Source organism: Grammomys surdaster, unplaced genomic scaffold (genome assembly GCF_004785775.1).
Source record: "Grammomys surdaster isolate TR1022 unplaced genomic scaffold, NIH_TR_1.0 203, whole genome shotgun sequence".
In the NCBI taxonomy this organism is placed as follows: Eukaryota; Metazoa; Chordata; class Mammalia; order Rodentia; family Muridae; genus Grammomys; species Grammomys surdaster.
Genome location: NW_021604648.1, coordinates 975,773 through 993,643, shown reverse-complemented (window position 1 = coordinate 993,643; position 17,871 = coordinate 975,773). Strand labels below are relative to the sequence as shown.

The 17,871-nt window shown below is 43.5% G+C and overlaps 1 protein-coding gene and 1 pseudogene across 1 annotated transcript in view; both read right to left on the bottom strand.

Moving 5' to 3' along the window:
• Nucleotides 1-305: 305 nt before the first annotated feature.
• The window catches only part of Mrpl48 (mitochondrial ribosomal protein L48), a 48,449-nt gene continuing 30,883 nt past the window's right edge, over nt 306-17,871 (bottom strand). Inside the window, exons 6-8 of the mRNA XM_028770742.1 lie at nt 5,443-5,545; nt 1,749-1,838; nt 306-572 (exon numbers count right to left, since the gene is read on the bottom strand). Coding sequence (XP_028626575.1) covers nt 498-572; nt 1,749-1,838; nt 5,443-5,545 — 268 coding nt within the window. The 3' untranslated portion in view covers nt 306-497. The remainder of the gene's footprint in view (nt 573-1,748; nt 1,839-5,442; nt 5,546-17,871) is intronic.
• Nucleotides 10,957-12,943, bottom strand: LOC114623985 (annotated as a pseudogene).

Below are 17,871 nucleotides of genomic sequence, written 5' to 3'. Positions count from 1 at the left end.
ATATTGGGCACAGTGGCATACAACCTTTAACCCCAGCATTTAAAGGGTGGAAATTGGGGGAAAGTAGGCAGGTAGATCTCTGTGAGTTTGAGGCTACCCCCATCTATATAGCAAGTTCCAAGGCTACAGAGAGACTGTATCTTAAACAGTCAGTTTATACCAGACTGCTTTAGAGAATGAATTCACTCTAACTAAAAAAGTATGGCAGAATGAGAACATGTTCAGAAAAGGAGAAACAGAATTCCTTAAAGATACCTCACAAGATAACTGATACACACACACACACACACACACACACTCGCACACAGAGTGGCAACAGCAGATGTTTATTAGTGGAGAACGCCCTAGGTTTTGTTAAGGAACATGGTATCTGGCAAATCCGGATGTCACAGATACAAGGAGGCATTCCCAGTGTGAGTGTTCAGGCTCCTCCTTAACTCTGATCTTGCAGGAGGAACTTCTCTGAGACCAACAACCACACGAAGGGCTCGCAGTATTTAGTTCAACTTAGCCAACAACTCTTCCAGTTCAGGCCGAGCTTTGAACCTTCCCTTGAACTCTTCTTCAGTGTGCTGAGACAAGGAAAAAAAAAGGCAGTCACCACGGAGCTTTTGTTACCCATACACAAGCACATTCAAAAAGGACCCACAGGCGGCTCTGTCCGCAGTGGGTCATTCACAGTCAGCCCTTGTAGCATGTAGCATGATAGAGACTTGAATTGGGTACCAGGAATAAAGGCACACTTCCTCTTAGTGTGCTGAGACAAGACAGACAAGTAAACAACTACTGTCAGGATGCTAGACGTATTACAACAGAAGTTTTCTGGTTATTTTTGGTTTTTAATCATGGTAGAGGCCAAGGCCTTCCACATACAAAGTTAACACTACCACTAAGCCATAAGGTCTAGGAATTTGTATGTTTTTAAAATTACATCTATTTTTGATGTGCATGTATACACATGTACTGACATGTGAAGTCAGAGGGCAACATTTGAGAGTCAGTTCTCTCCTTCCACCATGTGGTCTTGAGAACTAACCTCAAGCCATCAGGTTTGTAAACTACCTCAGTCTTATTGCTTCTGCCTGCTGAGAGCTGGGATCACATGTAGTATTTTTAGTATGACCAGCACTTTTTTACCCTATCCACAGATCTCTGTGATACTGAAATAACTACCAGACAAGCAGGGACAGAACAAGGGGAGCTGGATGAGGCAATGACACCAGGTTAACATGACCTAATGGGAACTCTATCATAAGAAGGGTTGTCATGGCAACTAGGCCTGACTGACACCCAGTATTTAGCCTAATGTTAATTTCTGTAGGTTTCTCATTCTTTACCAGATATATTCAATGGAGTTGTGTACAATCACACCTTGGCAGTCTACAAAATGTCTCTCTAAGGTAAGGCAGCACCTGGGGAACTCATGCTCTGATGTATTGTGCCATTTATAATCTTAAACTATGTTTCTGCTTTACAGCTACCTGAAGGGAAGAGAATCTGGAGGTCATGGCTCATGTCACAATTCTGTGATGGAAGCCAGCTCCTGTGGTACACATAGAATCATCCCTGACACCTCAGAGGCCTCAGAGTAAATGGTTACCCCACCACCAAGTTGCACACCTCTCTTGATAGCAGCTAGGCTGAAATACACATTTCTGTTGTTTCAAAATGTAAGCAGTACAAACTTCTTTATCCTCATTTTGAGCATAAGTAGGCCACCAGGGGCCTCTCCCCACATTAGTACCTACCTCTCTCACTGACAATCTGACTCCTTCTGGAAGATTGCTTTGGAGTATTTCCAAGAAAATCTCTGCAAATGTAGCACTCAGATCGCTGATCTGCAAAGAAGAGAGATGTCTAAGAGAGCATGCTGAAGCCCAGGTAACTGGCAAGCAGGGCCTGGCCTCCCTTGCAACTCCAGTGGAGGAGAGGCTGACACTCAGAGCTGACTTCTGAACTCAATCCCTATAGGGTTTCTCTGGCTGTGAAGGTGGGTGTTTGCTGAAACAGTCACAGCCAATGTTCCTGTAGGCAGTGGATGTCACAACCAGACCAATACTGATTTTTTGGATGCAATTCATGTTTACCACATTGGCCAGGTGCTGCTGGTGTGTTTGTGTAACTTTTATTTACCTGATGTAATTGTTGTCTTCGAGCTTACTGCCTCAGTCTGGTACCCTAGGCCTCGTCCTGGAAATTTCTAGCCTCTGTTATGCTCTAATCTTCTGGCTCCTTCTCATGCTCTGGCTCGTCCTGCCTTCACCTCTGTCTTGCTTGTTCTCTCTCTGCAATCTGTCTCTGTACACCTGTCCTGGTAAAACTCCTTTTTCCCCTTCTCTCTCCACTGGTCTATAAGTAGCCTCCCTTTCCTCTCTTTCCTCCTGAGAGCTGGACATATCCGATTCTGTCAAATCTTTCTCTGATTCGTCACTTTGTCTGCCGAGTGGTGCTTCCTTCTGCAAACTTTACCTTCATTGTTTGGGATTAAAGTTGTGTGCTAAGGGCTGAGCCACACCACAACTAGAAACATTTTTTTCCCCTGTAAATAACACAATCTCAGTGTTCACAGTGTGATCAGGTATCCTGCAACACTGGTGTTAGTCTTGTCTTGAGAATCCAGAGGTGAGTCAGATGTGTGGCAGGAGGCACGCAGGGCACTATGAGGACCCACAAGAGAAATAACCACTTAACTCAGTCAGGGAAGGTCAAAGAAGCTTCAAGCATGGGTAATGCCTGGGTGAAGCCTTGAAGAAAAATGGGATTAAACTGGGAAAATCAGACAGAAGCACTGTCAGTTTCCAGGGCTGAGGGAGCAGTAGTCAGTAAAATGTGAATCACATAACTGCATTAGAAAATCCAAATTCTGCAGCTGGTGAAAGGGACACTAAAGAACAGCAGGAGGGGACACACAGTGATATGAGGGATATGATACAGACATCAGAGCTACTACCTGGGTAGGATACATTATAAGCAAATTATTAGTTAAAAACTTAAAATTTCGCTGGGCAGTGGTGGCGAAAGCCTTTAATCCCAGCACTTGGGAGGCAGAGGCAGGCGGATTTCTGAGTTCAAGGCCAGTCTGGTCTACAGAGTGAGTTCCAGGACAGCCAGGGCTACACAGAGAAACCCTGTCTCAAAAAACCAAAAAACACCTTAAAATTTCAAAGTCCTTCAGCCATTTTAAAATTAGCATACTTAGATTTAGGTGTTCCTCTGTTTACACTTCTTACTGCCTTGCTGATAAGATTCTTCAGTGGACTAAAAAGGGGAATGAACTGTAAATTCCACACAATGGACTATTAGTTGCCCACAAAAATTAATGAGGTGCCAATCATGCTACAATATGAACAAACTTCAAAAGCACACCAAGTGAAGTCAGACACAAAAGGCATTTTAATGTGGAATTTTTAGTTTCTTTAGGTAGGATCTCAGTGTATATAGCCCAGCTAGCCTCAAATTCACAACAATCCTCCTGCTTTGGCCTCCTAACTGCTCAGATTACAAGCATGTGTTATCATACCATGCTTTATTAAAAGACCACAAATTGTACACTTCTGTTAACATAAAATACAATAAATCCAGAGAAAGAAAGTAGATTCGTGGTTGCAAGGGGCTAGGGAGGGCTTGGAAAGAGGAGCGACTTCTGACTGACACAAGATCTCTCTCTGAAGTAATGAAAATGTTCTGTAACTTGTGGGACTGCGTAAGGGTATCCTGGGTCATGGTTGAGCAGGTGCCTAGAACCCCGAGACTCTGCAGACTCTGCATGGGATTCTGCGTGAGAACCGGCAGGAGTTTGGTGCCCCCCAGAACCCAGGATCCTGAAAAGCAGTCATGGTCTCCATAGAATTACATTGTTCAGTCACATAGGCCAGGCTATAGGCCTCAGGCCCTAAGGATTTACATACCAATGAAGGCCAGAGGGCAGAGCGAATTAAACATGCCTCCCCCAGATCTCCCCCAATCCTCCCCCTTTCTCCCTCCCTATATAACTCGGGACTGCCCTGAGTTTTCGGGGGTACGCCTAGATCCATCTATCATCCGCCATGACAATAAACCTTTTTGGAACCAAGGACTTCCTCGTGTTATTGGGGCCTGCCGCCGCCAAAGCCTCTAGGCCGCTAGAACTATAGGGTTCCTCCCGAATGTGGGACCCGCCACAGCGTGGAAGCCCCTCCGGGGCCCCACCGCTGTGGTGGCCTCTAAATTTTCCCCACATTTTGGCGCATCCAACGTGGGGCACAGACACCCATGGACTTCAAGAACCGGGCCACCCCAGTCTGCTACAGAACGCAGACAAGCTTCCTGCCCTGCTTCTCCGGTGCTGTGAGGAATCAGTGAAGATTCCGCGCTTCTCCCATGCTGACTAAAGCTGCAACTGCTTATGGTTGCAAGGGGCTAGGGAGGGCTTGGAAAGAGGAGCGACTGCTGACTGACATAGGATCTCTCTCTGAAGTAATGAAAATGTTCTATAACTGACTAGTACTGGTTATGTAACTGCTTGAATATATAAAAACCTATCGATTGTATACTTTCACTGAGTAAACTGCACGGCATGTTGACCCTGTCAGTAAAGTTATAAGGCAGCAGGTGATGTCAGAGTTACTGGGCTCCTAACAACTCTGGGCACCCTCTCACGGTGTGGCTGTGACCCTCCTATCTCTGCAGAGAAGAAAAGGAAGACAATTATTACAGCAAAGAAAGCAAGAAAGATAAATGATCACATTGGGATGAGTATAAAGTGAAAAATATGGATCTCAAAGACTTTTAATTGGCAGAAGGTAAGGAATTTGATCAATGGACAAAGACAAAGAAGAATCAAACACTAGGCTCAAAGAATTACAGACAAAGAGGGAAGTTGTCCCCTGAAAAATTAGTTTTCTCTGAGGTGAGGTCAGGGAGCACAGTGTGGAGGATCCAGCAAAGTCCACTAGACAACTGGATTTGCCATGTTTGAAGCTCAGCCAACAGATCAAGCACACACGCACACGCGCACACGCATGCACACACACGCACACTCGTGCATTTATACACCAAGGGTTACTAGTATACAGGGAAGCTTGGGGAATGGATGTGATTTCAAAACAGAAGTAGAGGAGTCAAGAGTCCAGTTCTGGAATACAGATATCATTTAAGGCAAAAGTTTTGGGTCAAAACTCCTTTGTGGGGGTCAAACAACCCTTTACAGGGGTCACCTAAGACCACTGGAAAACACAGATATTTACATTATGGTTCACAACAATAGCAAAATTACAGTTTTGAAATAATTATGAAGAATTCTATCGTATGAGGACCTGTATTAAAGAGTCACAGCATTAGGAAGGCTGAGAACCACTGATTTAAGGGAAGGAAGACAACAGTAAGAGAAGAACGACAGATGGAGAAAAAGATGGAACGAGGGAATCAGAGGAGCAAAAGCACTTGGGGACCCCGGGTGCTTACCTGAACCACTCGCTCGTGGGTGGTAAGGACCGAGTCCAGGACCATTTTGTTGCCTTGGTCTGGCAGCCGCATCACTTCTATGGTTTTGGTGGGCATCGCATAACTGCAGAAGAAGAGTTAGCTGTTCAGAGTGTCCACTCAAGCCAGCAGCACCACTTCAACCAGGGCCATCAGTGAGTACAACCATTACTCCATGAGGATGCTTATCTGCAGCCAGGGTTAAGTAAGCAGGCATCCTTTACCTCCTCCGTATGTCTCGTAACTCTGAGAGGATACACTGTGCTCAGTGCCTTTCTATGTCCCCAGTCACACTTGCCTGATACAATGCCCTGAGTATAGCCTGCTGATAATACCTATCTGCTGCTACTAAAAAAAACCCAGCCCAGCACTTACATATGCTTCAGAGGCAAGCCTTGGTCACTTACTTCTCTGGAGAAATAAGGGGACATACCTAGCAGTTCTGGAAGCTTCTTTCAAGGTCAGCACTAATAACATTCTAGACCAGGCAATTCTCACTGTGGATACTCGTCTATGTATTCCTACCTGTGTCCACTGAATGTCACAAGGACCCCTCCAGCAGGACAGAACAATTGTAGTCACCTCAGTTGGAAATCACTACTGCCAAGTCCATGCTCACACTACTAGCTTCCGTAGCACAAGTTCTACAGGGAAAAGAGCAGTGTGTTTGGAGTCCCCTGTTTATCGGCAGTATGCGCCTTGGTGAGACACTCTCCCTCTGAGCTTCATGTGAAAATGAAATTACAGTCTGAGTCTCTGTGAGTACACTGAGGATCATGTGTGGTAGTAAAAATAAACTAACGTCTAAGCAGAAACTATGGTATTAATGTTGTATCCATCTCACCAAATTAAGGGGAATGAAATACTAATAAGGACAATAGAACTTCTGATTTTCTACGTCCCTCAATTGGTCTCTACAGATAGACCTCTGCAGAAGGACACTTAGTGTGACAGAAATCAGAACAGAAACCTGATGGTCCCAGATTAAACTCCAGCCCTGCCCTTACTCCCTGCCTGACTCCCAGGTCAATCCAGTCCTCATTCTGTGTGTCTGTTTCTTCAGTTAGGGAGTGAGAAAAACATGCCTTGTCACAGGTTTGCAGTCATGACTGAGACTACACAGCATGTTGCCTGTCATACTACACCTCAAATGCCCGTTCCTTTGCTCTGACAAATAGCTGTGAATTCCTGAGTACTTCGGACTCCTTGAGGTACCTGCTCTGAACAGCAGCACTGACCCAAGCACAATCTCTGATTGTCTCTTTCCATACAAATATGGTAATAAATCCATAATACTAAAAAGTATTTGTTAAATTTATTTATTACATGTACGTACACTGTAGCTGTCTTCAAACACCCAGTAAGAGGGCATCAGATCTCACTGTGGATGGTTGTGAGCCACCATGTGGTTGCTGGGATTTGAACTCATGACCTCTGGAAGAGCAGTCAGTGCTCTTAACCACTGAGCCATCTCACCAGCCCTAAAAAGTATTTTAGTAATCAAAAATACTAAAAAAATCATAGACTCTTTATGAAAGGTCAAATAAAAAAATTATGTGAAAATTGTTAAGAGTAGAAAGTATGAGATGTGGGCTACACAAAGGGAAAAAAAAGCCGGGCAGTGGTGGCACACGCCTTTAATCCCAGCACTTGGGAGGCAGAGGCAGGTGGATTTCTGAGTTCGAGGCCAGCCTGGTCTACAGAGTGAGTTCCAGGACAGCCAGGGCTACACAGAGAAACCCTGTCTCGAAAAACAAAAAACAAAAAACAAACAAAACAAAAAAACAAAAAAACAAAAAAAAAGCAAAGAAAAGAAAAAAAAAGAAAAAAGAAAGTATGAGATGCTATTTATCCCTCTAAGTAGTCTGCAGGAAAGACTGACTGACTAGAATGGGAACTGCCCATTTGTATCACTAATCATGCATTTTACATTTCAATGCTTACTTTCAGTACAATTCCATTGATTTATTCATCAAAAAACTTGTAAGCCTGTAAGATGGCTCTGTGGATAAAGGTCCCAGGCACCACACCTGGCAATCTAAGTACAGTCTCTGGGACCTACATGGTGGAAGGAGAGAACTGACTCCCACAGCTGTCCTCTGACCTCCAGCTGTGCTATGCACATGCACACATGCACACACATACACATAAATAAATGTAACCATAAAAAATTATTAATAGTCTGCTCTGTCCTAGGCATTCTAGGGACAAATGAAGTCTATGCCTTCAAAGATGCTGGAGAAATGGTTCAGCAGTTAAGAGCACTAGCTGTTCCTCCAAGGAACCCAGGTTTGAGTCCCAGCATCCACATAGCAACTCATAACCATGTGTAGCTCCAATTTCAGGAGGTCTAATGTCCTCTTCTGGACTCACCAGGCACCAGGCACCAGACATGCATATGGTTCACATTCAGGTAAAACAGTCATACATATAAAATAAAATAATTTTAAAAAATATACTTAGGAGCCAGGCAGTGGTGGCACACAACTTCAATCCTAGGGTTATACAGAGAAACTTTTGTCTTGAAAAATCAAAACCAAATAAACAAATAAAATGAGGTAGAGACTAATTGAGGAAGACATCTGGCTACACACACACACATACACACACACATACACACACACATACACACACATACACACACATACACACACATACACACCTGTAATACCAGCAGCAATTGGAGGTAGAGGCAGAATGGTTAGATTATTCAAGGCTATTTTGGCTACATATTGAGTCTAAATGAATAAATAATTAAAGAAACACTGAGAAAACTGGTCATTTCAAAGCAGCATACGCCTTTAAGTAGTTATGTACAGGTTCTTTTTGTTCGCTCATCTGCATTCTCTGCACTTTTCAGTTTTCCTGCAATAAATAAAAGCTGATCAAACAGCAGAAACACAAACGGGAAAAGAGAAAAAAAACCAAACTATTTGAAGAGTCAACCCAGTTGACAGTGTTCTCTTTGGACTTTGGATAAGGCTCTGGGCTCCATCCTGGCACAGTAAGTAAATACCAGGGAAAGCTGGGGAGGAGGGCCTGCTGAGCATGCATAAGGCCTCACATCCAATGCTTGGTGCTGCCAAAACAAAAACAAAAATATCCAGAAACGCACAAAGCTATACTTCAAAAAAAATTTCTTTTTTGGAAGTGAATTTTATTTTAAAGAGGAAAAAAGAGCTAATGATGTCCTCTGGTACTTTCTCCATGGAACACTGGCTGGTCAGCTGAGTGTCATTTCTGTCCCCCTAGGCGGCTGCTTAGCAGGGGAAGCTAGCAAATCAGGAGAGAGGCCTCTTCTCTGCTCTGCTGCAGGAGCGGCGCTGCTGCGCAGGCAGCTGCGCATTCCAGACCGCATTCCAGACCGTATGCAGAACAAAAGCTGGCGAGCAGCTCTTGCAGCCCAATTCCAACTCAAGGTCACAGTCAGTATCGTCAACCTCCATTCCCACTCCAGAGGAAAAATTAAATGAAAATCTTGAGAAAACAAATTTGTCTCTGAAAAGCTGGGCAATGTGAACGTGCAGTGACACAACGGTTGGAAAAGCTCAGTCAACCAGTGCTGTGATTGGGTAAAAACAAACAGCTCTTTATGCTGAACTATTTGCAGGGAAGAGCCAAGAGAGAAGCAGAAACCAAGGTACCATTCATCCCGCTGTTCTAGAAAACATGGCCATGAGGGTTGGAGCACAATCCCAATCAACCATGATTTACTCCGTGCCTAGAACGTACTACAGACTAGGCTAGGTCCTAGGGTTGGGCCACTAAAGAAGACAGAAGCAGCTCCTGCCTTACAGAATTTAACATAATACAGATCATAATCCGAAAAATCATAGTTAAATAAATCTAAGGATTAAAAATGCATATAATGAAAAGGAATTTGTATACCCTTTATTTTTCCTGAATATATTACAGAAGGATTTAACTTAATAAGCTTTCATAAAGAAGTAATAAGATAACACCTAAGAAAAATCTGGGGCTGGACTGAAGAGAAAGCTTAGTTGGTAGAGTACTTTGCCTAGCAAGCATGAAGCCTAGCTAGTTCCTAGCTAGTTCCTAGCACAGAATTAATTAAACCATGAGGGCACGAACCATTAATCCCAGTACCTGGAAAGGGAAACAGAAGGATCAGTCTCAGCTACATAGTGAGTTCAAGGCCAGCCTGGGCTACATGAAACCCTATCTCAAAATAAAGAGAGGAAGAAAGGAAAAGAGGGTGGGAGGGATGAAAAAAGCGGAAGGAAAGGAAAAAGGTAAGGGGTTGGGGGAGAGCAAAGGTCTTGAAGTAGAAATTAAACACTGAAGCAGAGTGGAGGGGAGGGAAGGATGAGTTAACATAAGTAAAATGTGCCCAGGTCACGGAGCATCTAGCAACCACAGATTTCAGCTCTCCTAAGGGTGAGAAGCAATGGAGTAGGAAGGGAATGGGAGGCCTTTTAAGCAGGAAGGAGACAGTCACTTTCCCCTCCCAGAAAACTTAGACCAAACACTACATGAAGACTGAGAACCAGACAGGAGAAAAGGACTCAAATCTAGGACTATGGATAAGCTTCAGTTGCCTCATTATTAGTTGTGTATGTGCAATCGCACATGCGTGTTTGTCTGTGTGCACATGGAGGTCAAACAACAAACCTTGGGTGGTGCTCCTCAGGTGTTCTTTTTTTTTTTTAATTTTTTTTTTATTAATGAGTGCTTGGTTGCATATACACATCCGCCTGTTTGAAGAGAGCATCAGATCCTCCTATAGATGGTTGCGAGCCACCATGTGGTTGCTGGGAATTGAACTCAGGACCTCTGGAAGAGCAGCCAGTGCTCTTAACCTCTGAGCCATCTCTCCAGCCCCGCTCCTCAGGTGTTCTTGCTGGCCTAGAACTCCCCAAGTACACTAAGCAGGGTAGCCAGTGAGCCCCAGAGATCTTCCCAGCCCTGGGAACACACACACACAGTCTCACACTCATGTGGATTCTGTGAATCACACTCAGGGTCTAACACTTCACTGACTGACTAGCTCTCTAGTCCTGCTGTACTACTAACAGTCACAGCTGGGCCAGGCATGACGCCACACATCCCAGCACTCAGGGAAGTAGAGGCAGGAGGATAATGAGTTTAAGGTTCGTTTGGGGAATACAGCAAGGTCTAGGACAGAGAGGTCTAAATAGTGAAAAAAAAAAAGTTATGTGTGGTATATGTATATATAGTTGTGAGGTACAGCTCTTTGTGATTTAAGGATTTCCTCCCTTAATTTTCAGTATAGGCTTCTTGAATAGTTACTTCTTGTACTTGAGACAGGGTCTGTCTCTCTCTGTCTCTGTCTCTGTCTCTCTCTCTCTCTTGTTTTTTTGAGACAGGGTTTCTCTGTATAGCCCTGGCTATCCTAGAACTCACTCTGAAGAACAGGCTGGCCTCGAACTCAGAAATCCGCCTGCCTCTGCCTCCCAAGTGCTGGGATTAAAGGCGTGCGCCACCATTTCCCGGCTGAGTAGTTACTTCTTCTTCTTTTTTTTTTTTTTTTTTTAAAGAAGAATGGAACTTAATCTTTATTTACAGGACATCATGACAGGGTACGAAATTCCACATAGAAATAAACTCAGAGGACAGCTTCATAGAGTATGTACAGTTTGTAACTGTTTAAGTATAGTTTCTTTTGTAAAAAGTGCTACAATATCAAACCACATTTAAAAAGAGTTCTTAGTAGAGAAACAGTAAGACAAATGTATGAGAACGCAGAATAGCACAGCACATAGCTAACAACTTTGTGCCTTGGCTGGACATTAGAAGTTAAAGGTCCCGGGAGCTCCATCCTGAACTTGGAAGGCGAAGCCTTCAGAGGTAGTTTCTGGCACCCCATTTTGATCTTCCTCTTCCTCCACTGAGAAGTACTTCTCAATTAAGTTTAATGAGGCCTTGTATACGGACTCGTTTTCATGGCTCTGTAGTGCCTCAATTTTATCCAAGCCTCCATACTCTTCAATCATTATACTGAGTTTTTCTGTCTCACCTACTTTCTCGGCAGCCTGAAAGATATTTGAAATGGCATCAAGAATAACCTGAATAATCTTGGTATCTTTTGCACTCAAGAGGTTTATCAAAGGTTCTATTATCCCACAATGAACGAGATACACAATCTGTTCAACAGTCCCACCACTGGTATAGTTGGTTATAGCCCACGCGGCCTCCTTCTGTGTCTTAAAATCTGCCTTGGAGAGGACACCAACAAGAAACGGGACTAGGCCATGATTCACAACTTGCTGTATCTGGTCCTGGCGTCTGGCTGTAATGTTCGACATTGTCCATGTGGCCTCCTTCTGAATATTAGTTTTGGGATTTGTTAGCAGGCTGGGAAAGACTGCAAGTGCTCCTGCATCTATCACTTTCTGAGTCTGTTCATCTGCTCCAGTGACAAGATTCCCTATGGCTCTCAGTGCAGGAGTCACAATGGGCAATTCAGTAGCTCCCAGAAGCTTCAAAAGTTGGGGAACAACTCCCTTCTTCACAACCATCTCAATGCGCTCATTTGGACCATCAGTCAGGTAGGAAATAGCCCAGCAGAAATCTGCTAGTACTTCTGGATCGTTGTGGTGCAGGAGCCGAACTAACGTAGGAAGAATCTGCTCGACAGCATCTAAGGGGGGCACAGGATTCTTGTTTCAACAAAGGTTTGAGAGTGTCCAGCTAAGATTCCGTAAGTAACCACATGCCAAGGATGACAGATCAGGAACTGCAAGAAGTGCCAACAGTGGGTCAATTGCACCATGTTTGATAACTAAGTCTCAAAAAACTGAACCATCACCTGCAATGTTTCCAAGAGCCCATACAGCTTGCTCACTGATGTGAGCATGGGGAGATGCCAAGAGAGAGATGAATGCTGGGATAGCACCTCCATCTACCACAGCTTTGGTCTGCTCAGATGTTCCAGAAGCAATGTTGGTGAGTGCCCAAGCAGATTCAAACTGAATGGGACTACAATCAGTTTTGCCCAAGAAGGACACAAATTTTGGGATCAAACTAGCCCGGATGATGTTGTCTATAGGAGGCTGTTTCTCTCTAGAAAGCAGTTTCCGAGCAGCTTGAGTAGCTTGGAGCTGGCTTTCCAAATTGTTACTGTTTATGCCTTTAACAATGTCCTCAACAGACCAATTTACAGTACTCTGATAGTTTCGGTTTTCCTGGAGTGGAGAAGTAGCATCATCGGGAACTGAGCTGACATTTCTCCTTTTCAGCATCTGGTCATCTTTTTTAGCTTTCCTAAGTTCCACATTAACTTCTATTCAGCGGCGGCACATTTCTGTACTGTCTTGTTCTTGAATCTGTTAAGCCGGGCAGCTGGTGAATTAGTATTCTCGTTGGTGGACATGGTTGCAGAACAGGAGGAAAGCTGCACAGCCGGCTCAGACTTTCACGAAAGTCGGTGCAGGGCTCTCAAGCTGCGGGTCGGCGGCTGTCGAAACGTCCACTAGCCTTCAGCCCTCAGACTTTGTGCTGAGTAGTTACTTCTTAATAACTTCATTTTAGCCAGGCGGTGGTGGCGCACGCCTTTAATCTCAGCACTGGGAGGCAGAGGCAGGCAGATTTCTGAGTTTGAGAGTTCGAGGCTAGCCTGGTCTACAGAGTGTGTTCTAGGACAGCCAGGGCTACACAGAGAAACCCTGGCTCGAAAAACCAAGCCCCCACTCCCCCAAAAAGACACCAAGACCAGGTAAATTGCCTACTATCACATAGTAAGAATACAGCAGGGCTGGAGAGATGGCTCAGCGGTTAAGAGCACTGACTGCTCTTCCAGAGGTCCCGAGTTCAAATCCCAGCAACCACATGGTGGCTCACAACCATCCGTAATGAGATTGGATGCCCTCTTCTGGTGTGTCTGAAGACAGCTACAGTGTACTCATCAATAAAATAAATAAATAAATATTAAAAAAAAAGAAAAAAAATAAGTATAAAAAAAGAATACAGCAGAGGGGCTGGTAAGGTGGTTCAGTGGTTAAGGGCACTGGCTGCTCTTCCAAGGATCCAGGTTCAATTCTCAGCACCCACATGGCAACTCAAAACTATCTAATAATTCCAGTTCCAGAGGATGTGACACCCTCACATAAACATACATGCAGGTAGAATACTGGTGTACATAAAATAAAAAAATCAGAAAAGATTATTTTAAGGAAAGAATGTAGCAGAGAGGGAGTTAAATGCCCCCTTCCCATGACACCCTCGAGGTCTGGATCCAGAGTTGCTTTGGGCCACCAGAGACAAGGGCTTTGTATATGAACTAAGTAGTACACAGAACAAATATTTAACTTGTTCAGAGTGCTTGGCCAACAGCATTTTTTTAAAAGATTATTTATTTATTTTATGTTTATGAGTACACTATAGCAGACACACCAGAAGAGGGCATCAGACCCCATTACAGATGGTTGTGAGCCCCCATGTGGTTGCTGGGAATTGAACTCAGAACCTCTGGAAGAGCAGTCAGTGTTCTTAACTGTTGAGCCATCTTTCCAGCCCCGGCCAACAGCATGTTTAACAAGTGTTTCTACTTTTCTGCATTCTCTCAAGTAAAACCTAACTTGGTTGTTTTATATAGTTTGTTTTTTTTGAGACATTCCACGTAGCCCAGGCTTCCCTTAACTCTTGACGTCTCCTGCCTCATCTCCCAAATGCAGAGAGTATAAATGTGTGCTACCACACTCAGCCAGATGAAGCTGAGGGGAAAATTAAGATAAGGAAGTTGGTTGGCTTCTGTGTTGTACAGGCTGGCCTTGAACTTCCAGGCTTCTTGCCTCAGCCTCCAGAGTGGCTAGAACTACAGCGTGGTGCACTTCATTGTTTTTTGTTTTTTGCTTGTTTGTTTTATTTTTCTGGGAGGGAGGGTAAATAACAAAGCATGTGGCTCCTAACAGTGTAACTGTATCAACTTTGACTTTATTTCATGTGTTTGGGTGTTTTGCCTGCATGAACCTATGTGCACCACATGTGTGAGTGTGGAGTCCAGATGCGGGTGTCAGATCTCCTTGGAACTGGAGTTACAGAAGGTTGTGAGCTGCCTTATGGGTGCTGGGAATTGAACCTGGGTCCTTTGGAAGAGCAGCCTGTGCTCTTAACCATTGAGACATCTCTCCAGCCTACTTCTGAGTTTCTTAAAGCTGTATATTTAAAAAGTATAACCTTGTGGGAATGACATTTAATGTCTCTTGGCCACCCAAACTCTGAGAAGGTATCCCTACCTCCGGCAGTAGAACAAAACTTCATCAGTGTGGATCACACTACAATGTCTAGAGATGTTTCCACCATGCCAGTGTTCATGGCACACACTGTCATGTGCTGTCTTACTGAATTCTCAGAACTCAAAGAAACAGACAGATTATTATCCTCATTATACAGATAAACAAACAGGTTCAGCATTCTCAGGGTTATCTTGGGAATAACAGAGCTAGAGTCTGAATGCAGCCATTCGATTCCAAAGACTGTATCCTCACTTGTCATTCTAAGTTTGCGCCACAGGCATAGTATCCATCAGTGAGCCAACTCATTGAGTCACGAAAAGAGGCACCCACTTACTATACACATGGCTTGATTGAACCAGATTCTTTTTTAATAGCTAAGACTTACCTGATGAAAGAAACAGCGTTAATTTTGTATATGTGCATGTACACACACATTTATTTCTCTGTGTGTATTTATCTCTCTGTACTTCTCTTTCTTTCTGTGTGTGTGCGCATGGGCATGTGTATACATGCGTGCTCTTGTATTTATCTCTCTCTGTATTTCTCTCTCTCCCTCTTTCTCTCTGTACTTACTTTCTCTCTCTCTCTCTCTCTCTCTCTCTATATATATATATATATATATATATATATATATATATGCCCTTCTCTGTGTGTATTTATGTCTCTCTCTCTACTTCTCGTGTGTGTGTGTGTGTGTGTGTGTGTGTGTGTGTGTGTATGCTCTCCTGTGCAAGTGTGTCTTGTGTGTGAGTACACTGTATGGGCAGATTTGGAAGCCAGAGGCTGATGTGAGATATCTTCCTCTGTCACTCTCCAACATATTTTTTTGAGACAGCGTCTCTCATCAGTTTACCAGTCTCTACCTCCCTGTGCTGAGATCACAGGTGTGTACGACCACACATGGTGTGCTGGATAGCAAGCACTTTACCTACTGAGCCAGCTCCTCAGTCTGAAGCAAAGTATTATGTTGATGACATTGCACACCTTTTTCATGTACCTTCTTCCATGCTATGAAATTTCTTTTAATGTGTGTGCATATACACATATGTATATGTATGCTTCCTGAAAGCACTATAGGATCTTTTCATCTAGCTGGAGTTAGAATTATTGCAAACACTAGCCATTATGTGCAATAGTCAGAATGCCTAGTGTAGAGCCTACGACATGGGGGCAATGGTGCTTTATTAATTAGAAGCACTTTCCCTAAATTTTAGAAGTTATGTCAAACACAACTGGACTACACAGTCATATTTAAGACCCTGTCACTCTTCAACAATGACTGAATGCTTCTCTTGTGGCAGACCTTCTCCTAGGTGCTAAAGGACAAAGGACACAGTCCCCGTCTACAAGGAACACAGTCAAGGAGGGACACTGATGGATGAACAGAGCGCTAGGGGACGTGGCAGATGTGTGTGCTGAGTGCCAGAGAGCAGTCAGTCCTTGGAGCCATTGGAAAAAGCTAGAGCCCATGTTCAGATTTAAGAGAATGAAGGCATTATTGCCTTTGAGAGCTAACATCACAACTTATTATCAAATCCTGAAGGGCATGTTTAAAAGCTGCACTCTACATTATGAAGACTGAAAAGTTCAAATTTGGCTTAAGGACTTAATATAATTGAAAATATGGAAATCAGATAAAACTGATTTGTAATCCTGGGAACTTCCTGGTTCTGTGACTTCAGTCTTTCAGATCTTTGGTTTCCTGATCTGTAAAATGGGAGTATGCTAATATCAAAAAAGAAATGGTCATTTTGGTATGTCCACATGCTAAGCATCTATTTATAATCTTGCTATCAAGACAAACTACCTGAGCTGTTGCTGTTATTTACCCTTTTAAAAATCATCTCACTTAAAAAATTAATTTGAAGAAGAAATGTGAGATGCATAAGCTTATGGAACTCACGCTCTGCTGGTGAGGGAGGAAGTATACAGCCTCTGGAAGGAGTTTGCAGAGTCTCCTGTATGTTCAGACAGGTGCCGTGCTGACCAGCTGACTGTAAACCACAGTCTTCTTTTTATTTTTTTTTTGGTTCTTCGAGACAGGGTTTCTCTGTGTAGCCCTGGCTGTCCTGGAACTCACTTGGTAGACCAGGCTGGCCTTGAACTCAGAAATCCGCCTGCCTCTGCCTCCCAAGTGCTGGGATTAAAGGTGCATAAATCACAGTCTTACTTAGAAATGAAAACTTTTGTTCTCACAGAAACTCATACCTATTTGTAGTGGCTTTATTCATAACTGCCAAAAATTAGAAGCACAAATATCCTTCCATTAGCAAACGGGAATGGAAGCACACGCTTTTAATGAGATGCTACTGTGCAACAAAAGGCAGCAAGTGTTTGATGCAAACAAATATGGGTAAATTTTGACTGCATTATTTTAAGTGAAGAATGACATATTCAAAGGGAACGTGTATTTTTTTTCACTTATATTTCATTCTGAAAGAGACAAAACTACAGGCAAAGGGAAAGGAAATAGATTAAAAGTTAGCAAGGATTTGTGGGAAAGGAGTTGACTGCAGAAGCAGAGAACTCGGGATGACTGAAATGTTCTATATCTTGATTCTAATTGAATTGATTCTACTGTGTCTTCTAGTCACGGCTCACAGAACATTTTCACCGAAGGTAAATGACAATGCAGAAAGTCTACCTTTATATCATGATTATTAATGAAAACCTGTATCAGCTAACATAAGTAGACTGCAAGTTAAAAACATACACAATGAAAGCAAAATCATGTATAAATCCTAGCAAGACAGCAGTGCTCGCCCAAGATTCCAAGCCCAACATCCCCCTCTGTTGCAAAGATTAGGAAGTGCTCGACTAGTGTTCAGTTCACACCAGTCACTCTGGCAATGTCTCCTTGTGTGTGTGTGTGTGTGTGTGTGTGTGTGTGTGTGCTCTCCTGTGCAAGTGTGCCTTGTGGTAACTAAGATGAGTACGAACTTAAAAGGGAAGCCATTTCTCATCAAGTGACTTAATGCTATTTAAGGCCAGCCACAGGACATGTGAGCTGTCAGAAACCCTGAGGTAAGACATAAAAGGAAGCAGCCCTGGAACAGACACTAAGTTGTCAGTTCTCTTCTACAGTTTTCCAGCAGCGCTAAAGAATGCACAAGAAGGAGAGCAGGCAAATCAATGGAAAAAATTCTGACTCTAATTTCCCCCAAACTGATCTACAGGCTCCACACATAATCTCAAA